Source organism: Cricetulus griseus, chromosome 2, assembly GCF_003668045.3.
Source record: "Cricetulus griseus strain 17A/GY chromosome 2, alternate assembly CriGri-PICRH-1.0, whole genome shotgun sequence".
NCBI classification, from domain to species: domain Eukaryota; kingdom Metazoa; phylum Chordata; class Mammalia; order Rodentia; family Cricetidae; genus Cricetulus; species Cricetulus griseus.
This window is the reverse complement of record NC_048595.1, coordinates 86,671,501-86,689,053: the sequence shown is the minus strand read 5'-3', so window position 1 is coordinate 86,689,053 and position 17,553 is coordinate 86,671,501. Positions and strand designations below refer to the sequence as shown.

At 44.8% G+C, this 17,553-nt stretch overlaps 1 protein-coding gene and 1 long non-coding RNA gene across 12 annotated transcripts in view; one reads left to right on the top strand and one right to left on the bottom strand.

The window, feature by feature from the left end:
• LOC100765709 overlaps positions 1-5,057 on the top strand; it is a 29,940-nt gene extending 24,883 nt beyond the window's left edge. For all 9 annotated transcript variants that reach the window (XR_003482857.2, XR_003482858.2, XR_003482856.2 and 6 more), the window contains one exon: positions 885-5,057. This is a non-coding gene — a long non-coding RNA (uncharacterized LOC100765709). The remainder of the gene's footprint in view (positions 1-884) is intronic.
• Positions 1-17,553, bottom strand: part of Ptpn3 (protein tyrosine phosphatase non-receptor type 3) — a 119,362-nt gene that overhangs the window by 7,059 nt on the left and 94,750 nt on the right. For all 3 annotated transcript variants that reach the window (XM_035439872.1, XM_027403048.2, XM_035439871.1), the window contains exons 20-22: positions 8,164-8,254; positions 7,832-7,893; positions 6,877-7,023 (exon numbers count right to left, since the gene is read on the bottom strand). In XM_035439872.1, the coding sequence (XP_035295763.1) occupies positions 6,877-7,023; positions 7,832-7,893; positions 8,164-8,254 (300 nt within the window). The remainder of the gene's footprint in view (positions 1-6,876; positions 7,024-7,831; positions 7,894-8,163; positions 8,255-17,553) is intronic.

Genomic DNA, 17,553 nt, shown 5'->3' with positions numbered 1-17,553 from the left:
ACCACAGAGGGTACAGACTTTGCACTTGCCCCTCTGAGGGTGGTGAATGGCTCAGTGGGTAAAAGCACTTGTTGTGTAAGTGTGTAAGCCTGGTGATGAGTTCAGTGCCCCCCCCCCCCCCCGCCCCACCGAATCCACCGAAGGAGAGAGCTGACTCCATAAATGCTTATTTCTACATGTGTGCTCTAAGCATGTTGAGTACACACACACACACACACACACACTGATAATAAATAAAACAAAAGTTGCAAAGTTGTTTTTTTTTTGTTTGTTTTTTGAGACAAGGAAAATATTTTTTTAAAGGTGAGTTGGGCCAGAGGCTAAGAGAACTGACTGTTTCTCTAGAGGAACAGGGTTCAATTCCCACAACCTATATGACAGCTCACGACCATCTGTAACTCCAGTCCTAGGCGATCTGATCCCTTCTTCTGGCCTCTATGGTCACCAGGCACACACTGGAGCAGAGACTTACATACAGGCAAAACAGTCATATACACAAAATAAAATTAAAACAACTAAAAATAAATAAAAAATAAAATTCCTGATGGAGCCAAGACTTCCCAATCTCAATACAGCAAAGGAGAAATCCAGAGTACTGCACACTAAGTGACTTACCATGGCCACAAAGCTGCTGAGACATAGTCTAATATTCATTCTGTAGTTTGTTACAGTGTCTCCCAATATGGCAGCTGTGGCTTGCTAATGTAACCGCCTTCCCATGGTCTGTTTTCCCTTTCAAACCCTGCAGCCTCTTCCATAAGCCACTGCAGCTCCCACCTCTGCCTTCTGTACCAAGTGCAAATCTAAGATGTTCATAGTTACTCTGCCAAACATTGACTCATTTAATATTATTATTATTATTATCATTATTATTATTATTACAGATTTCTGTGTTGGCCCAGCTAGCTCAAGCCACCTTCTTGCCTTGGCCTCCTGAGTGCTCGCACTGCAGGCATGTACCATCACTCACAGCTTAGAGAGAAAGAAAATAATTCTTCCTCAAATCTAGACTGCTACCCGTGTAAGTAAAAATGACATTTGTTTATAGCAGAAAGGTGGTATATAACTAACAGACACACAGAATTTGTCGGGAAACAGCTCTCCTCGCCTTCTTCTCAAATGTCACAGTGAATATCCGAAATTAAAGTATACTGTGGGGGCTGGAGTTAAAGGTTTATTGAAACAGTTTGGATGGGAAATCGGTCCTGGTGAGGATTTACTCTCTGCCTCTTCAAGATTCAGAGTGGTCACTGTCAGCAGAACCAGAGGCAGGGCAGCCAGAAAAACACTGTACGTCTGTCTGTCTGACCATCTGAACCTGTGTTTATCTCATCTACACAGAAGAAAACTTCCCCATGGACTCCTGCCCTAGAATAGCTGGGGGACGATACTCTCCAAAGGGTAATGACCTGTGCAAGGCAGAGTTACACAGACCTGCACTCCCCAGTATCTTTATCCACAGGAATCTGCAGGGAACTGGCCTCATTTTAGGCCTATCTGGATCTGGATGCACTAGGGGTGCAGTGGAAGAATCAGAAGTCTACGAAGGGCCTCTCTCTTCACTCTGTTAATATGCGCTAGAACCCAGTGTGTATCCTGCGAGCCTGTCTCTCATGCCTGCTCAAGGAGGGATGCAGAAGCCCCACATCTTTGGAATAGTATCTGTTAAGCCCCAGGAGGTGCTTTTATGGATGCTGCTTATATTGACCTCAAGACCACTCTCTGAGGTAGGAATGGTGACTATGAATGGATAGACTGAGGCTCAGAAGACCTTACCCCATGTCAGGTCACAAGAACTACAGGACAGAGCCTGAATTTCATCCCAGGTTGGTGCCCTCTGAAGGGACAAGAGGAAAAGAAAGGGGCCTGCCACCACTGAGAAGCAGGTTATGGAAGAACAACGGATCCTGTAGCTGGTTGGTAGGCCACAGCCACTGGCAAATGTTGCCAGGTGTTGGAATACTGTCTCTATAAGGCATCATAGGCTGCTGAAACTACTCTCATCTTCTGGTCCTAGCCATGCAGTAACTCTGAGAAGAGGATTTGGGAAGGAAAAGTTGACACTGAAATGGCTTTGGAAAGGAAGTGCTTTAGGGTTCCAGAGGAACATGCAGAAGGCTGGGTTCCTGGCAGAGGAAGAATGTCTCAGGAAGAAGGGCCAGATGGGGTTTGTGGGAGAGCCGTGGGCCCAATTAAGAAGACTGTATCATCAGCTCTTGATTTTTTGCTAATTTAGTTGGTCAACAAGCATCCCTGGGGAAGGGTTTGATGAATCAGAGATACTCTGGCATTATCTTCTGGGTGCTCTCCAATCCAGTCAAAGTAATGCAGGTAGAAAGAACAGGCACATGTTGGGGCAGATCAGGTAGGAGTAACAGATGTCCTGGACAGAGTGGGCAGGAAGCTCAGGACTAAAGGCCTACAATGGATGAGGCAAGGGGAGATCATTTAGGCCAAAGGAAAAGGAGATAGGATGTAAAGGGTCTCCTGGACACCCAGGGGACAACAGACCACTCAGGAGAGCGGTGCAAAGGGTGAAAGTTGGTTTAGAGACAGGCAACATTTTGCTCTGTGCATCTAGGGCCACTCCAGGGGATATCCAGGCAGGAAATGCAGTCTCAGACCCTCTGGCAAGGCTCAGCTGAGTGGATGAGACTAGCCTATGAAAATTCTGGGCCAGTGAGCTGTTGCTTCTGCAGTGGGAGAGAAACGGGAAGGTTCTGAGAACAGAGAGGGTTGAGAGAAACCAAGTGGTACTCATATGGCTACTGATGGCATTAAATAATAGTGAGTGGATGAAGTGAAGAAACAGGACAGCTGAGACCTCCTTTGATGGCTAGTGTTGGCAGCTAAGTTAAGTACATTGAGCCTCTGGCTCGGATAGTAGGCTCAGGGAGATGGGCTCCATGTGTACACATGAGGGGTAGTTGTTGGCTTTGGGATCTTACGTAATGACAGTAAGGTAGATGTGTCCAACCAGAGAGTAAGCAGTTGGCCTGGAGGTTCACAAGATGGAAGGTTTATAAGGCTATCTGAGGGCATCCCGCGACTAGCCACACTCAGAAATCAGTTCTATGGGGAGGGAGCCATCTACCTCTAAGGGCACAGTATCAAGCACATACAGAGAACAAGGGAGTTGTAAGAGGGAGGTCTGTGTCACCCCAAATCTCTTCTTGTCAGCCTCCTGACAGTCATGGGCTTTATTGCTACTCAGAGCAAATCCACTGTCTCTGGTCCAGTGAGACAACAGGACACCAGGGCTTAGCCATTCTCAACACTCAGAACCACTCAGGAGATAGGCCTTTGTGATGATGTGGAAACTGGAACCTTACAGTCCTATTCAAAGTCTGTGCTTTAAGTGACTGTTGGGACAGGAAGGAAGATTAGTCACATTATTCATGTAGATATAAAATATAGCCCTCCCCAAGAAAAAAATCATCTGATGGAAGGCAAGGAATATTGGTTCCCCCAAGTCTCAATAGAGAACCTACCAAAAGCACCCTCAGGAGAAGTGAACAATGACAGAGGTCAGTGACCCTGCAGGCTGCAAGCTTTCTGAGTGCAGGTGATGAGATGCTTCAGGTGACTTCCTGAACACAGAGATTGCATAGACTCAGTGCAGCACAGGAAGGGCATGGGACTCTAGGGCATGCCAGCCGAGAGACCCACTTTCCTACAGGCATGAACGACAGAGGGAGAACAAACAGGATGCCCTGGAAAGTTTATCTTACAGCAAAAGAGGGGCAAAGTCATTCACCTGGAATGACTGATTCGGAAGAAGTGGTGATTGGGAGAACAAAGGGTGCAGGTCAACTGAGAATCTGTAACAGGAGAGGAAGCAGGCACTTTGCACTTTGAAAGAACAGGTTTTCAACTATTGATGAATGACAAAGTAGGTGGCCAAGGCCAGAGATGCTGAAGGGATGGGCAGGCCTCCTGGGACTCTCAAACACATGGAAACAGGGTGATGAGTTACACTAAGAAGAAAAGGTTGGGAAACAAAGGAAACACACTGGGTCACAAGGAGACCTCAGATGACAGGAGAGGGCGACTGCAGCTTGGAGCTGGAGGGGCGGGTCCTGGAAGAGCGGAAGGATGGCATCGAGGTTTCTGGGATCACAGAAAAGATCTTTTTTTTCCTGAGCTGGAACAAGCAGATGGAGGGAAGAAGGAGCTGCCACCAGAGCTGATCATCTGTCACCTCTCATTCCTTCAGGGGCTCCCTGTTCTGAGGAGAAGAATGGCGGTCTATCTGCAAAGGCGAGAGCCAACTTTCAAACAGCAAGAAGCCTGACACCAGCGAGCCAGTGTAGGTGCTGAGTCACTGGGCAGATTCAGGTGTTAGCTCTGAGGAATGACATCATAAACACAAAGACCTCAGGGGACAGCATAGTGTCAGCTCCACAAACTGCTCCTGAGGAAACGTGGAGTCTGGGTACACAAAGTACCAAAATATAAAGCGAAATAAAGGCAGGCAGAACACAGACTATCTGCTCTCAATAACAGCAGAATTGGAGGCTGCCAGGTATGGAGGCAGATTCTTGATCTCGGGAGTCAAGTGACTCACTGTGTCACCAAAGACTCCACCTGGGTCTAGGACCAACCGACCACTGGAGTGTTCTATCCCTAACATTTCCTCACTTTTCTCACAAAACATAATAGAAAATGAGATGAGTATTGCTGGCCTCAGCTATAGGGCTTGTGAGAGAAGAACACTTGGACTTTAATATCAGTGTTTCATATTTGTTTTGTTTGTTTGTTTTGAGATAATGTCTCAATGTAGCCAAGGTTGGCCTTGAACTCATGATCCTTGTCTGTCTGCCTCTTGAGTGTTGGATTACAGGTGTTTGCCACAATGCTTGGCTTTAACACTTTTTGAAAATTTTACACATACTTCTGCTTTTGGCAAATGATACCGGATTTATATTTAAGAAACATATTTGAAAGATTATTAAAGCAAAAACAAAGTTTGCTTAATAGAAAGTAAAACCTCAAAACAAATACAGTGCAATTCTGGTAATACTCATTAAGGTAAATACAGATGGATGTTATTGCTACTGCTGGCTAACATGTGTATATCATTAACTGTGATCACTTAGTATGACAGCACATGTGTTCCCTCCTAGCACATGGGAGGGCTGAGACAGGAGGAATACCACCAGCTTGCTACATAGAGTAAAAATCTATTCCCCCCAAACAAAACAAAAACCACAAAAATAACAATAACAAAAAAAATGACCATGCACCAAGCACTCTTTGGAGAGACTTCCTATAGCAACGAGCTCAGTTCCCCCATAGCCCCACAAAAATGGACGATAGTTTGCATGATTCCTTAATCACACAGGTGGGAATCGATAACAGGAATTAACCCTGTCTGGCTTGGGGGTCTGCTTTCTTACCCACTGTGTCCCATAACCAGATAGATGCAGCCACTTTAGGAAAACAGAGGGGCAGCAGCACTGTGAGCTAGCTGGGAATCTCTAAGTTCAAAAAAACAGCAAGTAACTCCATCTCTATCAAAACAAAAGCAGACAAGAATGAGGATCTCAGACAGCAATGAGATGACCTGGACAGCACGGTGATTTCACAGTTTCTCACAGTAATGGAGCAGGCAAGATGGAAAGGGCAGGTAGGGAAGAGTTGCCAGGATTAGCAACTACTCTCAAAGTGTGTCCTTCCTGCCTCTGAGGAACAGAAGAGGTGGCTACAGGTGTGCCCGACCACACCCATCAGGGCGTGGTCAGGGTGATGTCAGGTTGATGGGGGGGGCTTTAAAGGGACAGACAAGGCACATGGCTCACTCTCTCTTGCCTCTCTGGCTTGCTGTTGGCTGCTGTTTATCTATTAAAAGACATCCTAATCCCACGGATTTCATATCAGTTATTTTTCTCAATACTGGGGGACTTCACACTTTTTCATTCTGATTTATGGGATGAGAGAGATTCTAACCAATCCATAAAGCAGCCGAAGGAGCTAAGTCCACACGATGATGATGACATCTGAGGAATATTGGAAGCACATAGTTCTCTGATCTCTTTATATACACTGCCCAGTCTTCTCCAGTCCCCGCAAGGTGGTGGGTACTATTACTGTCTCCACTGCACACTGAGGTCAGACAGGCTAATAACTTAATCAGGAGGAGCCCAGTCTGGCCTAGTGCTGGATAAAGATGTCAAGAGTCAAGGGCGTGCAAATCAGAGGGAAAAGACTGCCTTTGCAGACTACAATCTTACTGTGTGAGGTGAGACGTGGATCCCAAATGAGCAGAGCCACAGGGAGCACAGGGTCCTGCAGCAGGTGGGGTGGGGGAAAGTGCTGCTTTCTAGCTTGTCTTTTTAAAATTTATTTTTTAGAAAATCAAATTTATTTTTTTAGATTTACTGTCTTCTGTATATGAGTGCTTGGCCTGCATATATATCTGTACTTGTTTCATGGAGATCAGAAGAGGGTGTTGGATCCCCTGGAAATGGAGTTACATATGGCGATGAACTGTCTTGTGAGTGCTGGGAATTGAACCCAGGTCCTCAGGAAGAGTAGACAGTGCTCTTTTATGTGCATTGGTGTTTTGCCTGTCTAAGGGTGTCCAGTCCCCTGGAGTTGCAGACAGTTGTAAGCTGCCATGTGGGTGCTGGGAACTGAACCTGGGTCCTCTGGAAGAACAGTCAGTGTTCTTAACCATTGAGCCACCTCTCTAGCTCCCTTCTAGCTTGTTTTAATAGATCCACATGAGGAAGTGGGCAAGAGGAGGCTGAGTTTCTCATCCCTGCAGGTGTCCACTTGGAGATTTACAGGTCACTAGGAGACTCTTTCCAGCCCTGAGACTCATGTTCCACACAGCACAGTCTACACATTTGAACTGCAAATCAAGTCACTTACCCGCCCTCGCTCTGTGAGAGTTGTCAGCATAACAACAAGAGACAACTTCTGATCCCAGATAACTTGCCAAAACTGTGAGCAGGTGTGTGGCAGGGGTCCCTGAGCAGCAATGTACTTGTTCACAAGGTTAGCTGCTGGAATCTCCATCTGTTGTGAGATTAAGGCATTAGATTGTCAGCTGACACAAAGTAAGCAGGAGTCTCCATTTTACACTTTTCCAATAGCTAGCTGAATCATACCAGAAAAAGATCTTATCCACTCACAGCCAGAAACAAAATTTGCAGCACAAAGCCATCTCCAGATTTGACAATAATGTGAAGGGAATAGTGGAACTGCTGATTAAACCCATTCTTACAGGGGTAATTCCACAAGGTCACCCTGTAGCCAAAGATGGCCCCAAGGGCCAATAGCCAATATTGCCACCTGGTTACTTAAAAGTGGTTTTCAAGGTGGTCCACTACAGAAAAAAAGTTTCTCTCTAAAGGGAGAAATCTACATTCAGGTAAGTTGCCTGTGATGAGTGTGTCCCCATGACAGGAAAACCTTTTCCTTTTTTCTCTTTTGGAATATATATATACATGGAGGAAGACTTTTTCTTTTACTTGTAGGCAGGGTGAGACTAATAACACTCAGGCAAACACAGAAAGTTAAACATACCATTAGCAGAAATAAACATAGACATGGCAATGGCCTGGTACCTCAGCAGGTGGATGGATGATGGAATTAGAATGTGTTTGGTACCATCTCTCAAAGTTTTGTGGCTTTTCAAGTTATTTGGTGAACCTTACTTTGCTCCCCTGTAAAGTGAGACCATTCATTTTCTCACAAAGCCACTGCACTAGAATGATGAGTGAATGGGAGCAGGCTTTGTCATGAGCAAAGTCCCCCATGCTGTTCCCACTCTCATGACTAGGATCAATGTGTTCTTTTTATATCCCCCAGATTCCCAGCTTACATCCACATAACTCGCGTTAATATAATCTTCATTTCCCTGCAATAATACCCGGGTGGTGTCATCTGCCGGAGAAAGAAAAATTTACCCATTATTCCCAGTGTTATTTTTATCATTCCAAGTAAACAAGGGTTCAGTTCCCGGCCCCACCTGCAGCCTCGCCTCATTAGCATAAACACTATTTCCCAACTGTTCTCAGTCTGAGATGGCTGCAATAAAGACAGTGGTGTTTACAGACACACTGAAAACAGTCCAGAATCCCAGACAATCTGTTTTAAAAGGGAAGCATTATCTATCTCATGCAGGGGGAAGGAGGCATTGGGCTGGATACTCACAAGGCAAAACATCTTTGTATCGGTTTTTATCCAAATTCTGAGGCAGCTTTGCAAACGTGACAGCTAAGCCCGGCTTCTTTCTGTAGAGTTGCTATCAAACAAATAGAGAAATTAAAACAACAACGTCAAGCCCCACAGAACCCCATTGCGATGAAAACAAAAACAAAAACAAAAACAAAAACAAAAAACCAAAGGAAAGCATATCCTAATGGCAAAGGATTTCATTTGAGAACTCTCCAATCTTGTTTTTTGAGACAGGGTTTCTCTGTGCAACCCTGGCTGTCCTAGAACTTGGCTCTGTAGAACTTGCTGGCCTGGAACTCAAAGATCCACCTGCCTCTGCTTCCGGAGGGCTGGGATTAAAGTGCCACTATTGCCTGACAAGAACTCCCAATCTTAACATTTCAAAGTGAACCTAAGCTACACAGCAAAAGAAAACCTCAGTAAGAAATCCTATCTTGGTAGAACAAACCAACTAAAATCCTACATATATCCAAACTTGAGGATCTGTAGGGGGAAAAAGGCAGGCAGGGGTAGAGTCATAGACAATGGATCCAGGTAAAACCTTATTTTTATGGCAATTCCTTGGCAAGTGTGGTGAATGGAAGGGAGGACTTCTGACTCATCTAAATTAGTCTAAAGCTACATTTTCCTCCAGTTCAATAGAATGAAACATATTCTTTGCTTAAGAACAAGACAACTTCATTCACCGTTTCTGGAGTACATCACCACAGCAGAACACAGACCTTGATAAAGTAACTTCATTTAAAGAGACAGTTCTCTACACATACAATCACTACTAGAAAGTAAAACAAAGCGATGGGCATTGGTGGCGCACGCCTTTAATCCCAGCACTCGGGAGTTCGAGACCAGCCTGGTCTAAAAGAGCTAGTTCCAGGACAGCCTCCAAAGCCACAGAGAAACCCTGTCTTGAAAAAACCAAAAAAAAAAAAAAAAAAAAAAAAAACCAAAAAAAAAAAAAAAAAAAAAGAAAGTAAAACAAAGCATTCTATGCAGACTGGATGGACCAGTTGCTACAGGAGCTGATATGATCCTCACCACAGCTGTGGGAAGTATTGGGACTTTTATAAGTGGCAGTCGAAGCTTAATTGCTTGGCCCAAGATTGTAAGAGAAACTCAGGTCTGATGGAAGCTGGCCATGCTTCCCTTCTCATTTCTATACAGCTGTTTCCACAATTGTCACAAGTGTCACCAAGCCCTACCCACAAGTGCTTCTTAGTAACTCTCCAGGAATTTAAGCAGTTCCCACACCCCCTTTTCAATGATGGGGAGGGCATTTTTTTTTCATTACTGCAAATTTGGGAATTGAGACTGGTACTATTTAAAAACAAAACAAAACAAAACAAAAAAGACCTACCTGTAATCTTACAACTCTCAGGTGGTCTCTTCATTTATTTTCCCAAGCCTATTATTTTCTCCATATGCATATATGCACATATAAGTAAGTATGTGTATAAACATACACAACGCATGCATATACTGCCTTCTTATAAATATTTTTTTATGTATGAGTGTTTTGCCTGCATGTGTGTTTGTGCACCATGTGTCTGGTGCCCACAGAAACTAGAGAAGGAGCCAGGTGTGGCACTGCACGCCTTTAATCCTAGCACTTGGGAGGCAGAGGCTGGCGGATTTCTGTGAGCTTGAGGCCAGTCTGGTCTACAGAGTGAGTTCCAGGACAGCCAGGGCTACACAGAGAAACCCTGTCTCGGAAAAACAAAACAAAACAAAACAAAAAAAGAACAGTTTTGAGCCTCAACATGGGTGTTAGGTACCAAATTGGGTCCTCTGGAAAAGTAGCAAGTGCTTTTAACCACCGAACCATCTCTTTAGCCCCAATATTACCTTCTTAACATCAAAAAAATGAGAATGAAGTACACACTGGTATTTCTCATGTTACAGTCAATGGATACAAAATGTCTTAAAGTAATAAGTATTTGTGATAGTTAATTTTTTGGTTTTGTTTTTCAAGACAAGGTTTCTCTGTGTGGCCTTGGCTGTCCTAATGCCTCCACCTCCTGAGTACTACTGAGATTAAAGGCGTGTGTCACCACTACCCAGCAGTGATAATTAATCTTGATTATCAACTGGATTGACAGCCACCTAGGTTAGATAAGTAAAGCTCTGAATATGTGACAAACTCTCCAGAGATAGTTAACTCGGGGACAGAGCAACACTGAGTATGGTGGCACCATCTCCACAAGACCAGGATGAAAAGGCAAGGATGTCTATGACAGGCATCCCTCTTCTGCTTCCTGGATGCTGAGAGGTGAGCAGCTGGCTTCACAGGCCCTGCACAGTGATGCTCTGCTTCAACACAGGTCTAGAAACCATGGAGCAAGGCAAACATGGGCCATGACTTCCGAAACCACGAGCCCAAACAAACCCTTCCTCCCTTTCAAGTATTTCTCTTGGGCATTTGACACAGCAACAAAAAGCTAACACAATAGTCTCAGGAAAAAAAAAATCAATATTGATTTTCTTTAACCCCGTGTTTTACAAATCTCTAACAGGACAAGTCCCACATGTCCTCTTTAATTCTGACCAGGCAAACATTTCTCAAGCTAATTCAAACCAAAAGGTCTCAGCATCTCTTAAGCAGCGAGCGCTCTGGGAAACATTGCTGCAACTTTGAAGCCTGTTTCACCCTCATTATTACACGGTATCTGTTTCCCATGCTGCAAGATATTCTCCACTCCAATGATTCTTAATGGCTCAATAATCTAATTATTATAATTTATCTTAATTTTTAGCCTGCTTTGTTGTTAGTCTATTCTACATTCTTTTTACTCTGACAAGTATTTGAGAACAGAATTACAGCTTCTGAGCATATTTGCAAGGACTCTGATATGTATTGCCCTGCAGGAATGGAGATTGGTCTGTTCACCAAGCTGCAGCCAACATCCTCAATTAAGATTGCTTCATGTTTTGAATGGGGATGCTGAACACCCACCCCCAGCCGTACTTCTGTGCACTGTATTGTTTTATAAACTGGCATCTGTTAGGTCCGTTTCTCTCATTAGACAAACTAAATAGAACTTGGCAGAAGAGAGTTAACATGGAGATTTGGGGGTCATAAATAATGGTACTATGTCTGTATCTTATACATCTACTGGATGTTTAGAATTTGCCAGCTCTTCAAGAACTCAACTACTAACCTATGGCCTGGACAGGTTTAGCACTTAACAATCTAAAGGAAGCTGTTGAACCAACTCTAAATACCTGTGGGCTTTTACAGACTATGAGTACATTCCAGAAATGAACCTGTTATTTATTGGAGGTTCTGGCCTGATGCTGGCAGGACAGCACACAAGCCAGTCACATTTATTTAAATGGCATTTTTCTTCTAACCCATTAACCATGTGGAGGTAAAATCCAATTAAGTGAATATGAACCAGCACCTCTAGCCTCTAGGTAAGACAGGTATGTTTTCAAATAACAGAAATGTAAATGCAATCAACCTGACTTCTAGCAGACAAGCATAGACCCAGCTTAAGGTGTTATTTATCATAAGATTTCACATGTATCTCAGTAGTTATGACCTGTTATGATAAATTATCAATGTGTAGGCTCTACAGTGCACCACCCTCATCCTGCCAGAGTGTGATCCAAGCTATGAAGGTAAGAAGAAATGATGGGGATGTTGGCTGAAAGAGGCTGCTAAGGAGCAGAGGTATATACATGGTCCCAGGTATATATAGCTGGTATCCTAACCTAGGTACATGTGGCTGGCATCCTAACAAGTATCCTTGTGTATTTCATAGACAGATACACAAGATGGAACAGTAATGTCCTCTGGAGATGGTGTCTGGTCCTTGAAACGTCTAGGCCACTGCATGTAGGGCCATTCAAGGGTCACATCTCCAGCCGTGTCCTTTGAGCCGAAGAGCTGGCCTTCTTTAGCACACACAGGCAGCTGGACAGAGACAGGGCTTTGCAGTGTAAATGCTGTGCATTAGCTTCCTGGCATTAGGGTGCGGTGCTCTAATCATCTAGGACACCAGACTCTTCTCAGTCAGAGTGGCATGATTTGGTACTACACTTCCGATGAGGCCTTCAGTCATGCAACGGGTTCCACCAGAAGTCAAGGCCAGGCCCAGTATAGCAAATGAGAGCCACCAGCAGGAACAGAGAAAGCTTAAACCTCAGGATGGGGAAGGATGGGTGACAAAAGTTAGGGAAAGGTAAGGTGGGGAGAGATGAAGTGACTCTGGCTAAGGAGAGAGCAAAGTCTGTGTCAGGGTGGTGACGTGAAGATACCTGCTGCCTGCACCCCATAGCCACCACTCAACTGTCCCCTCCATGAATTCAGGAACCGTGTTTCATTAACTACATAGAGCTGAAGGTCAGTACTGTGGCTGTCCTACAGTGGGTGCTCAATAAAAATACTGCAGTGCTGGGAGCTGCTGCTTTACAAAAGGGTGGACGCTAGTGCCAGAGCTTGGGGTCAGCAAATCTTGTTGCTTGGAAGGATAAGGCCGGGTTACACAGTGAGCTCAAGGACAAACTAGTAAACTTAATGAGACCCTCTCTCAAAGAATAAATAAGAAGGGGCTGGAGAGTTGGCTCAGTGGTTAAGAGTACTTGTTGCTCTTGCAGAGGACCTTGGGTCAATTCCTAGCCCATAATCATTTGTAACTCTATTTCCAGGGAATCCAACTCCTCACTTCTAACCTACACAGGCACCAGGCATATATGTGGTGCAGACACACATACAGAAAAAAAAACACTCAAAACCAAAATAAATCTAAAAGAAAGAATCAACGAACAAACAAATAAAATGGGTTGGGGATGTAGCTGAGTGGCAGAGCACTTCACAAAGCTTCAGGTTTAGTACTACACAAGTACTGCACAAGAAACAAAAATGAAAACAAAAGGTGAAAGCCACACAACTAAAACACGACAAGTGAAGCTTTCTTAGACATGGTGCCATATAATTAAGTCAAAGAGAACCTATTCTCAGAATGGCGCCAAGATGAGGGTCTCCTGGTACTATCTGGTAGAGGCATTAGTAGTTTACCTTTCCTGGGAGACACTGGGGACATCCCTTTTCCTCTTTACCTGACACAGCCAGGGGGCAAAAGACACTGTCTAGGGGGCACCTGGAGCTTCTACTGATCTTCCCACAGAGGTAGGCTGCAATGAGCAGGTGCCAGTGATTCTGGGATCCTTAATGGGCTATGAACGCATGGTCCCAGGTATATATGGCTGGTATCCTAACCTAGGTACATGTGGCTGGCATCCTAACAAGTATCCTTGTGTATTTCATAGACAGATACACAAGATGGAACAGTAATGTCCTCTGGAGATGGTGTCTGGTCCTTGAAATGTCTAGGCCACTGCATGTAGGGCCATTCAAGGGTCCCAGAGTGCTCTGTGCAAACCATTAAAACTTTTCCTTTTGTTGTTGTTGTTTTTCCTTCTCACCACATAGCTCTGGCTGGCCTGGAACTCATGTAAATCCACCTGCCTCTACCTCCTGAGTGCTGAAATTACATGAGTGCCATCATTCCCTTCACTTTCCCTTCCTGTCTGTCTGTCTGTCTGTCTGTCTGTCTGTCTGTCTGTCTGCCTGCCTGCCTGCCTGCCTATCTGTCTCTCCTTTGTCTTTTTTCAAGACAGGGTTTCTATGTGTAGCTTTAGAGCCTGTCTTGGAACTCACTATGTTGACCAGGCTGGCCTGGAACTCAGAGATCTGCCTGCCTCTGCCTCCCAAGTGCTGGGATTAAAGGTGTGCGCCACTACCACCTGGCTCACTTTTTTCCTGGGTCAGTGAGATGGCTCAGTGACTAAAGGTGCTTGCATAGAATCTAGTGACCTGAGTTCAATTCCCACAAATACATACAAAGAAATACATACAAAGACAGAAGTAGAGGGTGATTCTACAAAATCATCCTCTGTCGACCCTGTGTGAACTGTGTTATGTATGTGTGTTTGCACTCACACACAACAACAACATTACATTTTTGTTTTTGTTTTTTTCATTCGAGGCAGGGTTTCTCTGTGTAGCTTTGGAGCCTGGCCTGGAACTAGCTCTTATAGACCAGGATGGTCTTGAACTCACAGAGATCAGCCTGCCTCTACCTCCAGAGTGCTGGGATTAAAGTCGTGTGCCACCCCCACCCAGCTCATTTTTTTTTTTTTTTACAGAAAAAAAAATAGTAATTTTTTTTTGTTTGTTTTCTTTTTTGAGGTAGGGTCCCATTCTGTAGCTTAAGATTGACTTTGAACTCATGGCTTGAGATAATAGGCATGAGGCATGTAACCTTAGGTTGGCCTAGAATTCTCCATCCTCTTGCTTCAGCCTCCCGATGACAGGTGTGTGTTACCATACCTGACAGAAACTAGTTCTTTTAAAGGTGCTCTTTCCAGAGATCAGGTCTACTCTCACAGGTACAATTATCCTTGCTAATTGCAGCATGTACTGATCTCAGTCTCTTATGCAGTACTGCTGAGTAGAACCAGCCAGTCACTTGTTTCGACCCTAATGAGTAGTTCCTTGAAGGGTAATGCAGGAGTCAATCAAGAAACGGGTCAGACACAAATGATTTTTTGTTTTGGAAAAGATGGATGATGTGAGCTAATAGGCAAAGCCAGGTGAAAAAGGTCCTCAGTGGTCTCTTGTGGATACTGTTCTCTATCTACCCATCCACCCATCCACCTATTCATCCATCCTCCTCAAACATCCATTTATCAGTCTATCTGTCAATCCATCAAACCACTTCCTCATCCACCTACCCATTCACCTGTCCATTCATCCAAGGAAGAGATGATTCCCTTGCAATGCTCATTTTATATCAACTGAACCCTACAAGTCTCCAAGGAGGCAGTAACTGACAGTAGGCCAGGAAGAAGCTGGATGGGAAAGAATTGAGTCATACCCAGTGAGTGTGAACTGCTGACAATGATTGGAGGTTGTTGTTTTCTAAATGGCTTTTTGAGACAGGGTTTCTCTGTGTAGTCCTAGATGTTCTGAACTTGCTCTGTAGACCAGGCTGGCCTCGAACTCAGAGATTCTCCTATCTCTGCCTCCTGAGTGCTCATATTAAAGGTGTGTGCCACCACGGACAGATTGGTGATTGAATTTTTGTGTATTTGAGTCAAGGTCTTGTTATGCTGCCCAGGGTGGTCTCAAAAGTCCTGGGTTTAAGCGATCCTCTTGCCTCAGACTACAGGTGTCCAATACCCACCCAGGTATATTTTAGTTTTTAGGGTTTTGTCTTTAGATTTATTTTATTTTTAGTTATGTTTATCTGTGTGTCCCTGTGATGATTTGCACATGTAAGTGTGGGTGCATGAGGAAGCTAGAAGATGAAGAGTCAGATCCCTTGGAGCTAGAGTTACAGGAAAATTATGAGTCACCCAATATGGGTGCTGGGAAGTGCAAGTGGGTCCTCTGGAAGAGCAGTATCTGTATGCTCCTAACAGCTGAGCCATTATCTCTAGTCCCAGATTTTCATTTTCAGTATGGATCTAGTTCCTAAACGTCTCCAAACCTCCTTTGCTCCATTTCTAAAGAGCAATCTGGGGGCTGTGGTTGTGGCTGAGTGGCAGAGTGCATGCTTAGGGTGGCAGAGGTCCTGGGTTCAGTCTTCAGCAGCAACAGCATGTAAAGACTAATTCTAGTAATTCTTGCCCCATCCATTTCACAGATGGGAGAGCTAATGTAGCTGACATGTGAGACATACTCAGTAGACTGCAGAGTACTTTAGAAATGCTAATTATTATTGTTGTTTTGGTACATCGGGGACCAAATGCCTTCTGTTTACACAGAAATGGATGAAGGAATTCCCTTAATGAAAAAAAAAAAAAAAGCTTAAAATAAGCTTTACAAGAGTGAGGGTGGGGAGATCTCTCTGCAGACCACAATCCTTGGGCAGGCACTCTGTGTCACGGAGGAGGCAGTGTGGATGCCTGCTGGGGACCAGGGTCTTTATCCTGCACTTGTCCACACAGCACAGTTGCCACAAGCTGAGCAGCCACTTGTCAAGGTACTGGAGGATGGAAGGACTCAGACAGCCATGACTCTGGAATTGACAGCCCAGGGCTCCAAGCTCAGTGCCAACTGATGATACCTTATGCAGGCTGGGCATGCTCTTGTAGCCTCTCTTGGTTTATAAATAATAACAGCTATTAATTTTTATAGTGTTCTTATCACAGGCCAGATGATGCATTAAGCATTTATCTCATCCACTCCTTACAATCAATTCAGGAGACACCCAATTTGCACATGGGGAGATAAGGGCCTTAGAGGTTAAGGGGTGGGGGTAAGGGGTAGAGCCGGAATTTAAAGTCGGTCTGGCTCCATGTGGCTAGACAGCCTCCCAGATAGCATTGACGTGTATGCCTCTAATAACAACTTCACAGGCCAAGAACATCTCAGTTTCCTAAGCCTGTGTACATGGTGGTTAAAAGAACAAGGTCGAGGTACTGGTATTCTGTCTGGGTTCCAGTCAGGCTCTCTGACCTCTATTATGAGCCCTTTGAGCATTTGCTCAATCTGAGATTCTGCTCCCTCCTGTGTGCTATGAGACCAAACTGCCCTAACAGGGCTGATGTGAGAATTACAGAAGCTGATGCCCTGGACACAGCAGGGGCTCACTAAGGCTGCCTTTCCTGGGTGTTTTCCTGTTTGGTCTGGCTTCCCTTGGGTCCCCCTGCTTAGTGTTGGCACATACCCTCCCACCCTGAGATGGTGGTGTCACATGATGCTCTCAGGATCTTAGGGATCCTTGAGGGGCAGTGAGGGACACCCAGAGAGCTCTGGGATCCCAGCAGCTCCATTGCAGATTAGATCTGTCTTATCCAGTCAGTATCTTAGACTTCAATAAGACATTATTTCAAAGAGGAGCATCCTAGAACATGAAATAAGTGTACCAGATTGAAGTGCAAATCCCAAACGTGCATGTTCTTATCTTCCTTCCTTCCTTCCTTCCTTCCTTTCTTCCTTCCTTCCTTCCTTCCTTCCTTTCTTGGCTTTTCAAGACAGGGTTTCTGTGTAACAGCTCTAGCTGTCCTGGAACTCGCTTTGTAGACTAGGCTGGCCTCATACTCACAGAGACCCGCCTGCCTTTGCCTCTTGAGGGCTGGATTAAAGGCACGCACCACCACTGCCCAGCTGTGGGTATTCTTAAGGCCTCTTCCGGAGGACGAGGAGAGGCAGTGGTGGGCAATGGGCCTAATACCATTTCTATCTGCTTCTCTGGGATCAATTGAAACATCAAAACCTCAAGTGAGCGCAGGAGAGGTGCCTGATGCGAAAGTCTGGCAACGTGAGTTCAATCTCCAAAACCCACACATAAGAAAATAAATGAACCAGGTGGTGGTGGCACAGGCCTTTAATCCCAGCACTTGGGAGGCAGAGGCAGG